Source organism: Myotis brandtii, unplaced genomic scaffold, assembly GCF_000412655.1.
Source record: "Myotis brandtii unplaced genomic scaffold, ASM41265v1 scaffold604, whole genome shotgun sequence".
Lineage (NCBI taxonomy): Eukaryota > Metazoa > Chordata > Mammalia > Chiroptera > Vespertilionidae > Myotis > Myotis brandtii.
The window spans coordinates 367,627-378,240 of record NW_005370286.1 but is presented as its reverse complement, the minus strand read 5'-3'; the positions used below and the strand labels follow the sequence as shown (position 1 = coordinate 378,240).

At 59.2% G+C, this 10,614-nt stretch overlaps 1 protein-coding gene across 1 annotated transcript in view; it reads left to right on the top strand.

The window, feature by feature from the left end:
• Window positions 1-10,614, top strand: part of EBF3 (early B-cell factor 3) — a 122,463-nt gene that overhangs the window by 84,257 nt on the left and 27,592 nt on the right. Inside the window, exons 7-8 of the mRNA XM_014550603.1 lie at window positions 3,579-3,709; window positions 4,169-4,295. Coding sequence (XP_014406089.1) covers window positions 3,579-3,709; window positions 4,169-4,295 — 258 coding nt within the window. The remainder of the gene's footprint in view (window positions 1-3,578; window positions 3,710-4,168; window positions 4,296-10,614) is intronic.

Below are 10,614 nucleotides of genomic sequence, written 5' to 3'. Positions count from 1 at the left end.
GGCGGGGTGCTGGCTCCGCGTCCGCCCCACATGCTTGAAGGAAAAAGTGCCCCGTAAACCGCAGGCTTTGCTTGTGTGCAGCCTCTCCTGGCTAACACCTCATTATCCAATCATCTAATATTCACCAGCCGTGTGTACACACGCGCCGACGGTTTCCAAGCAAACGAATTCCCCCTGCTGTCGCCGTGGACGTCTGCCACGGCGTCCTCCGCGCACAGAAAGCGAGGCCGATTATTTACAGTATTGAACACGGGCGCGGGGAGAGCAGCCGGCTACCTTCCCGCGCGGCCCCGCCGCCGCCGCACGCAGGCTTTCATTTTTTTCCTCCTTGTCACTTGTCCCCTCGTAAACGGCTCCAGCCCTGCTTAAAGCTCCCTGAGCCCTGCCCGGCACCGGCCTGCAGCGCACGGCGATTTGCATGCCAAGCGCCGTAATGCGGTTAGGTTTATGCAATAAGGAGGCCGAATCCAGGCTGTGGGGCTTTCGCGAGCCGAGGGGAACAGATGGCCCTAGGAGAGGTAAAAGGTATAATCCTATCAGCTGGAGTATCAGCCAGCCATCTGGACATCCCAAGCACAATTACAAGACATTTTAGCAGGCAGAACAAAGGAGTCTTCATGAGGCAAGATTAGGCCTGTTTGAGTGCCTCAATATTGTGAATGCAGAGAGAGGTGACGAACGCTGGGGTATTACTCGGGAGAGCTGGCTGATTAACGGGGACCGGGGCGGAGGTTGCGGATGCACAGAATCCTGGATGTGGTAGCGAGACAGGCTCCCCCCCCCCCCGCTCCCCCCAAAAAAAAGGAAGAAAGAAAGAAAGGCAAAATCTGGTCAACCATGGTTCTGGTCGACCATGCCGGTGGGCATCAAGTTCCCTTACTTTTGTTCCTTCAAATCTGGGCACCATGGCCCCCCCTCCCAGCGAACCAGTCCACGTGGGGGTCTTCGTTGGAAGATGCAGGGGGTCAAGGCCAAGGGTGCTCTTAGCCAGCCCTCTTCTGGCGAGCAGGCTGGAGGGTCCTTGGAGTTAAAAACAGGTCACTGTGGCGCATGTCGGATCTGCAGGGAGGCACGGCCCACCTCCCTTCCCGGAGCCTGGCAGCCACAGGGAGAGGAGAGCTCCCAGCCCGGGATGTGTCTTCAGGACCTCTTCCCACAGTGGCCCGGGGGGAGAGAGATGGGGGCCCAGGGGGCTCCCTCCCACCAGGCCTGCTCCTCTCCCCCACCTTCAGCTGCGTGCCAGCTCCCGTCATCTGCTTGAGTGTATTGTGCACGTATATCATTAGATCTCTAACGCTGTCTGTGTAATTCATTTTGCCATGGTTCCCACTGAACACATGTTCCCTCTCTATATGTGCATTGAAATGTATGCAAATAACAGGCAGAAGGAAGATGGCTATCGGCGGGCGGCGAGGAGGCCGGGCCAGGCCGGGGGTCTCCCCGCCCAGCGGCGCCGCGCCTTCCGCGATGCGCCTTCCACTGGGCCGCAGCTGCCAGATAGCAGTCTCCCGTGCGTGCGCGCAGTAGATCCCGGATTTTTTTCTTCTTCTTCTTCTTTTCTCACCTCCAAAGTAAATTTGTTTACTGTAATTTTTTTTGGTGTGAATTATTTGCCATAATTGGCTGTGCTGATGAAGGTCACCCCCTTGGAGGAGACTTGTCAGTCTTTAGAGAGCTGATCCTTTTCAAATGCTCTCCATGCAATTAAGAAAAGCAAATGTCATTCGGAAGCCTCAGAAATGAAAATTTGTATGAACTTATTAGCATGAAGTCAACAGCGCTAGTTAAGGGCGGGCTCCCAGTGTGTGCTCTGCGCTCCCGCTGCAGAGGGAGATGCTGGCGGAATGAGCAAATATAACCCCCGCTAGTCCAACATTAGAGCAAACAAAGGAAGGTGGCATGTCGGCGGGCTGCTCAACAACAATAGCTAATGGTGATTAACTAGACGGTGTCTGCCGATTGCCGCCGTGACCCGGCGGGGAGCCACCACGCGGGCTTCCGGAAAACGCCCGCTTAGGAAGACGTGCGGCCACGTCTGACCCGGAGTCTGAAAAGATGATTTATCTGACACCGAGCTGCACGGGGGCTGCGATGAGAGGAGCAGTCGGATCAGGCCCCACCGCGGCCTTGGGGGGCGCCCGTCTGCGCACACAGCCCGGGGAGCGAGCAGGCACTCGGTTGCTGGGGTGGGGGGAGCCCTTCTCTGTCTCCCAGGATTAGTGACTGCTTTTTGGACAGATGTCCTCAGAGGTTGTTGGGAGGAAAACACCAAAGCAGGTCCGGTTCCTCCATCCACGGCTCGTCTTGGCACCCACTCCGCCAGGAAGCTGGGAGGTAGAGGGGACAAGCCCAGGGGTGGCCCGGGGCTGGGGCCTCCTCCTCTCTGTGGATGGAGGATGGAGGCCTGGGCCACCTACTACCTCCGGACAGCATCAGGCAGGAGACCTGGCAAGTCCTAGGGGCCGCCTACCACCCACCCCACAGGCCACACAGCTGTTCTTTGGGTACCAATGGGAGAGAGGGAGAGAGGCAGGATGGGCCCACAGTCCCCAGGACGGCACCAGCCAGTCAGAGAAGGCCCTGCAAGTGACTCGTTTGTGCACTGAGCAGGGATGGGCAGCCAGCGTGTCTAAGGAGCCCCTCTGCAGGGGGCCTGCCTACAAAAAGCCATCAAAGGCAGGAGACAAGGTCTGCCCCTACCTAGCAGAGGGGCTGATCAAAGGCTGGAACAAAGCAACCTCCATGAGGCCACAGCCTTCAGCTGGCCTGGCCTCCACACGGGGCTGCTGGGAGCACCTTGCCGGGCCTCCTGCCTGCCTGCCTCCCCAGGCTGTGGCCTCCCGGCCCCTCTCCCCCCTACCCTTCCTCTACCACCGGAGCCCTCCCCTCCCTCCAGCAGGGCCGCCTGTGCGCAGGCCAGGCCGGCAGCAGCGCTGTTGTAATAACTCATGCAAATGCGAGGGCTTGGGAGACAAAGAGAGGTCAGGCCCGCGGCTCGGGGATTCCTGTCGACAAACAATATTAGATGTAAAACGTGTACCTTTGACAAAAGTATTAATAGAGCGCTTTTGATTGTTTTTCCCTGATGAAAAGTGAAAAGTAGTAATTGTGGAGTGACAGAGGAAAATGAAGTTTTGAACCAAAAGGCAAAGTTCGCGGATGGAAAAGCCCAACCCAATTAGCCCTCCCGAGGAATGGAAATGCCAGGCACTTGCTCCTCCAGCCCCTCAACAGCCTTTTGATTGACTCTGCTCAGACCCGGACAGCGGAGCAGATGAATCGGCGCGCCGCGTGCGCACGAGGCTTAATCATTTGTAATAGTCGTATTTGCCCTGACACATAATTTGCTATTTTTTTTTTTCTGGCTCCCTCGTATTCTGTGGCTTGGCCTTTGCTTTATAAAACATTTAATAGTTTGCTTTAAACACATCAGCATGCTGATCTATGAGCGCCCTTCGCCCGGCGCCCGGAGGCATGGCCCGCCTCCCCTCCTGCTGCGCCCGGGCGACTCGAGGTGGGCGAGTGCCGGCGTGGCCGGCCGGGCGCTAAGCTCTGCCTTCTCTGTCTTGTGTGAGCAGCCACTCCGTGCATCAAGGCCATCAGTCCCAGTGAAGGCTGGACCACGGGCGGTGCCACCGTGATCATCATCGGGGACAACTTCTTTGACGGCCTACAGGTGGTGTTCGGGACGATGCTGGTGTGGAGCGAGGTGAGCCTGCGCCCGGGCACTGGGCGGGAGCTTTCCCACGGGGGGTGTGACGGCACAGATACGAGGCGCCTTATGGCAAATCCCCCTTTCACTGACGCTCCCCGGTGGGTGGGTGCAGAACGCCCCCGCCCAGCCCTGGGGTGCCGGCCCTGTCGTAGGAGGTCCCCCCTACACTGGAACAATCAGTGCCTGCATCGCCAGAAGCAGGTTTCAGGGGACATATGGTGGCAATTTTCATGTGAATGATGCCCTGTGGCCTTTCCTGCAAACGAAAACCCGGGACCATTTGCAGATCTTTTCCTTAAAGAGCTCGAGGCCCCGCCTCCCCGGTGACAGCTAGGAGGGGGTGCTCCCAGACGATGGTCCAATTTTGCTCATTTTGGTAATTACGTCTAACTGGCGGGTGTCCCCTCTCACGAGCAGCGCCCTGAAAGCCTGCTCACCGTGTGTTTTTTGTAGCTGATAACTCCCCACGCCATCCGAGTCCAGACCCCGCCGCGGCACATTCCTGGCGTCGTCGAGGTCACCCTGTCCTACAAGTCCAAGCAGTTCTGTAAAGGCGCCCCAGGGCGGTTTGTCTACACCGGTGAGTTCCCCTTCTCGGCGTTCGTGGCAAAGTGGTAGACGCCCCTTAGGTTGGCACCGGCGGGCGCCGCACGCAGAGGCTGGGGGAGGCCCCTGGGCCAGGGGCAGGGTTTTGTCAGCAGCCGTGTCTGTCCCTGTCCGAGCTGGAGAGACGCCATGGACAGGTGCGGCCCCCCCTGGGCATGTGACCTTGGGCCCCTCCCTTGTGGCCCTCGGCCTTCTCACCTTGAAAGCCAGGCTGGGGCAGGGAGGGGGGCGGCTGTCGGTAACAGGTCACCCCAGCTATCATCCTGTGGCTGCCCAAGTGATGTCACCGTTGCTCATTTGCACAAGCTGAGACTCAGAGGTTAAGTCATGTGCCCAGGGCCACACACCCTGTAAACGAGGGGCCTCCGACGCACGCCAGGTCTCTGCTCCAGGCCCGGTCACACACATGCCTTCCGTACGCTGCTTCTGCGAGGGTTTTAGAGAAACTGCTACCATCAGAAGGGTTGCCTCTGCAGTGACTGTTGGTTATCGGAAAGTTGCTTAGTTGACGGGATTCCTTCGAGCTCGCTGTGGAGAGAAGCCATAAGTAAGCGTAAGCCGTGTTAGGACTCGAGTTCTGTCCTAGCCAGGTGCAAACACTGTCATCTTTGAGAAGTCTATTTAACGATGGGCAGTACCTGCTGAAACCCGGGAGGGTGACATGGACAAGGACTCGTCCCTGAAGAGCTGTGGCCGTGACGTGTACGAGGGCGGCGGGAGGCCATAGCGGGAGCTTGGGCTCGGGGCTCCCACAAGCTGTCACCAGCGGCAGGACGCCCCGGCAGGTCTGGCCTCCCAGCCGGATGGAAGGCTGTCCTCTGTCCAGCAGGCTGGTGACATGGGCTGGAGGTCCCTCCTACTTTGGAGGGTGAAGAGAGTGGGGGTTCCCCACACACCCCGATTTTAGGAAGGACTGAAAGTGACATGCAGAGTGTAAATGCTTTCAGCGCCCACTTTCCAGGAGACCAGGGTCACCCCGGGCCAGCCTGGGCTGCCAGCGACACCTGGGGTCCTTGACGGGGGAGAGTGCCTTCTCTTTGAGCCCCTCAGCACCCCTCCATGTGGTCAGGGTGTGTGTGGGGGTACCTGCCCCACACCAGGGGTCGCTTCCTCCCAGGGGACTAGCACGTCCCCCACCCCCAACCCCCTCGCGAGTCCAGAGCTGCCCAAAACCCAGGACAAGTGCATTGGCAACAAGCTGTGGGTAGTGTGCCGGCCCCTCCTGGTCGGGGTGCCGGCCCCTCCTGGTCGGGGTGCTCCTGGCTCTTGGGAAGGCCCAGGGCTGGAGGGGCAGCCTGTACAGCTGTGGGGCTCCCGGTGTATGAAAACGTACAGTCATGCAGAGGGCTGTACACTTGGCACTTGGAGAGCACGTGCCGCACTTCAGCAGGAGACTGGGCTGTGGGCGCGGGTCCCGGGGCGGGGAGGGGGGCGTCAGGAGGCCTCCCTGGGCGGTGTCTCTCTCAGCACCTCTGCTCGGCCCGGCCCGTGTCCTGTGCGCTGCAGCCGCGCCCGCCCCACGCTCCGCTGACTGCTGGCCGGGGGGCCGCAGGTCTCTGGGTTTCTGGCCATGAACTTCAGGCTGTGGAGGCAGCGGGGCCCCCTCTGCTCTGCTTGGTGTTGACCGGGGACCTGGCGCCATGCTCCGACCCGAGTGCCGCTTCTGCTCGGCCCCACCCGCGGGTTTGTGAGGGTCAGGGGGCACTTAGGGGCGTGTCCGACCCACGGTGGAGTGGCACCCGGCGAGCGGTGCCTCCTGTGGACAGTTTCCAAGGTACAACTTCTGTCGGGGTCCCGAGTCCCTCAAAGGAAGGGACGTTTATTATCCACTCAGGAGCCATGTCACGTGTCTGCCCGAAACACACGCTCCTCCATGTGTCTGCCATGTGACACATGCTCCTCGGTGGCCATGGGGCACCAAAGGGAGCGTGGATGTGTGTGGCAAGACCGACCTGCTCTGCACAGACATGGGTGGCGAGACCGCTTGTTCCATTGGACTGTCGGGCCCTCGGGGTTCAGTCCGCCCCGCCCCCGCCCCATGGGCCTCAGTGGGTCCTCGCATCGACCAGACCTTGGCATTCAGATTTCTGCACGTGTGGGCTTTTCAGAGGGAGACGGGCTGGCTGTGAGCGATGGCTACTCTTTTCTGAGGACTCTGGTCCCAGCGGGGAGAGCAGGGCCCTGGGCTGAGCATGTAAACAAAGGTGCCTTTGGAAAATGCGCTGGGAGGAGCCGCCTGTCACTGGCCAGTGGGTGTCGCCTGGCGAGGGCCTGCTCCAGGGCCTGTGTGAGGGGTGTGGCTGTCTGAGCAGCTCTCTTTGCCACCTTCTTTTTTAAAAAAATGTTTTTGTTGATTTTTTTAGAGAGAGGGGAAGGGAGAGGGATAGAGAGATAGAAACATTGATGAGAGAGAAACATCATCAATGGGCTGCCTCCTGCACACCCCCCACAGGGGATGGAGCCCGCAACCCGGCATGTGGCCCGATCGGAACCGAACCAGCGGCCTCTTGGTTCCTGGGTCGATGCTCAACCGCTGAGCTACACCGGCTGGGCTTGGCCACCCTCTGTGCTCTCCAGCTGGCCAGGACCCCTTCCTTGGCCAGCCACCTCCTCGGGGAGTTCTGGGGTGTTTATGCATCCCTCCCCCCGCCCCATGGGAAGGGGTTTAACCCTGAGTCAGGTCCATCAGCCACCCAGTGGCCCGTCTTCCACTCCCCAGTGGACATGGTGTCCACTCCAAGCGGACTGGGCTTGTTGGGCCCGACGTGCAGAGGCCCGGCTGCCCAAGGCTTCGGGATTTTCTCCACCGAGCGTTCTCCCACGGATGGGCCTTCAATGGAACCATTCAGTGAGCGGGGCCTTTGCTCGCAGAAGGCTAATTTATGGCCTCCCCCACCCCAATCATTAACGGGAATATGCATTTCAAACGCCGTGTAAGGGATACGGGCCTACACGCCCAGGGAGCGGAGGTGAGCTGGGGTCGTAGCCTGTCTGACCTGGAAGCTGCTGTCTGACTTGCTTGCCCTGAAATTGATGGGGACAAAGAATAATCGCTGGGAACTGCGCCCCTGAAAGCCGAGCCCGCCCTCTGCACCGGGCTCAGGGCAGCCCCTGCAGGGAGGGCACCGTCCCCTGGGCATCTGGCTCCCATCAGCGCCCCCGCCCAGAGGCTGCCGGGACACCCTCGCGGTGAGCCTTCCTGCCAGCAGCCGGCCTAGGATAAGGAACCTGAGCCAGGAGGAGCCCCGCCCGCGGGGCGAAGGCCTAAGTGATCTGTTTATGGGGATCTGAGAAACACCAGGTTCCTCAGGCCCAGGCCCAGTCAGTCAGCCCCGAGTGGGCGTGGCGCTCCCCGCGGGCCCCGCCCAGGGAAGGGGAGGCGGCCAGGCCCATCCACCAGGCCCCTTCGCCTGCTGCCTACACTAAATACACAATTACCTGGGGAAGCAGTGGCCGTTCGGTTGATTAGCCGGTGAATTAAAAGAACGGGTCACAAGTGACATGTCCGGCTCCTCCATCCCAGGCCCTCGTATTCCCAGCGAGCCTCACCCCTGTTGTGAGAAGGTCAGAAATGAGAGAGCGGGAGCCATTTCCAAGCGGCTAGCACTTAGGCGCAGAATTAACAATCACTCTGTATGTAATTGCCAGTTAATAGTAAATTGCCTTCTAGACTGTAAAATGCAGTATAAACGCCGGGCACCTAAAATTAAATTAATGAGATATTCGCTGCATTTAAAAGTGAAGAGTGCAAATTGATACCTGAGTGCCACGCTTGTTTTAATATTTGTCTAATCGTGTCTCGTCTGCTTGTTTAATAATAATTACCGAGGTCCCGGAACAGCCTACCTGAGACGCTCACGCACGCTAACCGGGCAGACTGACCCGTCTCCCGCCTCTCGCTTCCCCAGGAGAAACCCATCCGATGGGCAGGGGCCACAGAATTCTTCTTTAAGTAGAAGAGAAGCGTTGCGGTGTTATTTGATGAAAAATTGGAATTTGCTTCGAACTGAAGCTATGTGAGGGTGGACGCTACCTTGGCAGACACGTGTCCAGGTGTGAGTGTCCGTGCACGAGTGTGCGTGTGACTTGAGGCGTCCGTTTGGTGGGACGGGTTCCCGTCACACAGAAGCAGTGAAGCTCATGGGTGGTGGCGTCCCTTCCAGGGGGTTCCCCGGGACGCCAGGGCCACTCATGGGGGCTCCTGCTCTTGAACTCTTGGACCCAATGTTTGGCGGACCCACTCTCATTTTAGCGATTCCTTTTGCTCAATTAAAGAAATTATCACAAATTACCGACTGGCCAAGCCCAGTCGCGAAGGGAGACGTTGGCGGCCGCTGGTAAACGCGTCCAGGGCGGGCACAGACGGAGCTTGTCTGCAATTTATTTCCTGGACGGGGACATACACATGATTATTTTCCGCACCAAGACGTGCATTCGATTGCAAGCGTATGAAATCGTTACTCAGCCAGTAATTGCTAACAGTTTGTGTGCTTTCTGATACAGTATTTACGTTTCCTCCTTTTTTGATTTAAAAGAGTCAGCTTGTGCCTTAAACGGGTGACACGTCAGGTCCCCGGGTGCTGTCCCGGCAGCGCGGGTGGCAGTTTCCTTCCCGTGCCCGCGCCGCGGCCTCCGGCAGACTCCACCGTTTAACCCCCACTTCACTAGCCCCTTGAAGGGTGCTCGTAGTCTGAAGTGTCTTGAAGATCTTTGTGCGCATTGAGATGGGATTCTGTCAACAACCGGGGACGCACTGCAGTCAATAGCGCCCGCGACCACGGCCCACCAGGAGCTGTCGCCCGGCCAGCGCCCTGCAAACAAATCGCTGTCTCCACACAGCAGCCGTCCAACTGCCGCCCAAGACCAGATACTCTGACTGTGCCCCCCCCCACCCCTCCGGCTAAGCCCTCCCTTTGGTGAAACCCCGGGTCAGTCCACATTCCCAACCCCCTCTGGGGACACGGTGGGGAAACAGGTATTTTAATCATGGGTCCTGGAGTTGGGGACACTTCCAGCCAATTCAGTGGGTTACTCCTGGGCGCCCCCATCTGTCCCGGCCCACGAGGCCCAGTGGTGCCGGCGGGCCCCTGCCCAGCCCTCTCGGCAGCCTCACTGGCTCATGGTTGCCGCGGGCCGTTGGAGGGGCCCGGGGGGAAGTCCGAGCTCCCCTGCAGGGCCGACACCCTTGCTTTTGTATGTGGTGTGTTATGTGGCAGGATAGGCTGGCGCATGCCTTTTCCACTCAGCCCCTCTCTAGACCTGCCCACAATTGGGGGGCTGGGACGGTGACCCAGATACCGCAGAACGTGACAACGCGGCCTCTCCTCCCAGCAGCCCCTACCTTTGCTCTTGTCACTTGCTCCCGCGTTGGTGGTAGATGGCGAGTCTTCCCCAGCGACGGGGATGGGGTGCCGGCTGGGAGGGCCGCGTGGGGGTCATTCCGGGCTCCCGAGGGCCGCAGGGAAGGGAGAGGGCCCACCTGCGCATCGGGCGACACGGTGCAGACAGGATGGCCGGGATGGCCATGAGGTCATCTGCTAGGGTGCTGAGTGGGTGCTGAACGGACAGACTCCCTGGCTGCCGGGGTCACAGCCGTGCCCTCGCTCCCCGTCTCCACGGAGGCGGGAGAATGAGGCCCACCGCGTGTGCTATTGCACAAGTAGACGATTTGTCCTAATCAGTGACACCCATTTACTAGAATTGCTTAAAATGAACTATACCTCATACAGAAATCGCACATTTAGAGAGTTCCATTCATCATCTGAAAATTGAGGCCAGTAAACTTTTCTGCTCCTCCAGTGGGATCGCAGGCACGCATCAAAATGTTAAAAATGATTGGTGAGCGGGAGCTGTCACCCATTTATCAAGGAAAAGAACATTATTTGCTAATTTCCCAACCAGGCTGGTGACAGGGTGCTTCGTCTTTGGACCCTCGGTGACCAGCATGGCCTTTCTGTTATTAGTACAAGTCAAGCGCTTTTGGGCAGTCGCTAACAAGACACATTTGTCTGTCATCAGAGGGGCTGTGGTTGCTTTCCAAGTGGCTGTGACCAAAGTCGGCCCCCCGCGCCCCGACTGGCTGCACTCTCCGGGCCGCGCTCACCCCGGAGGAGACACTGAGGGATAAATCACCAAGTTTCCGTGTCAAGGTGAAGGTATCGACTCCCCGGCACCCAACCTGACAGAACGCAGCCCCGCGGAGACAGCCATTCATCTTCCCCAAAGGACAAAAGGGTCATCGGGCCCCGTCGGCAGCTGTGGGGAGGCGGCGGGCGGGGAGGTGGCCTGGCCCT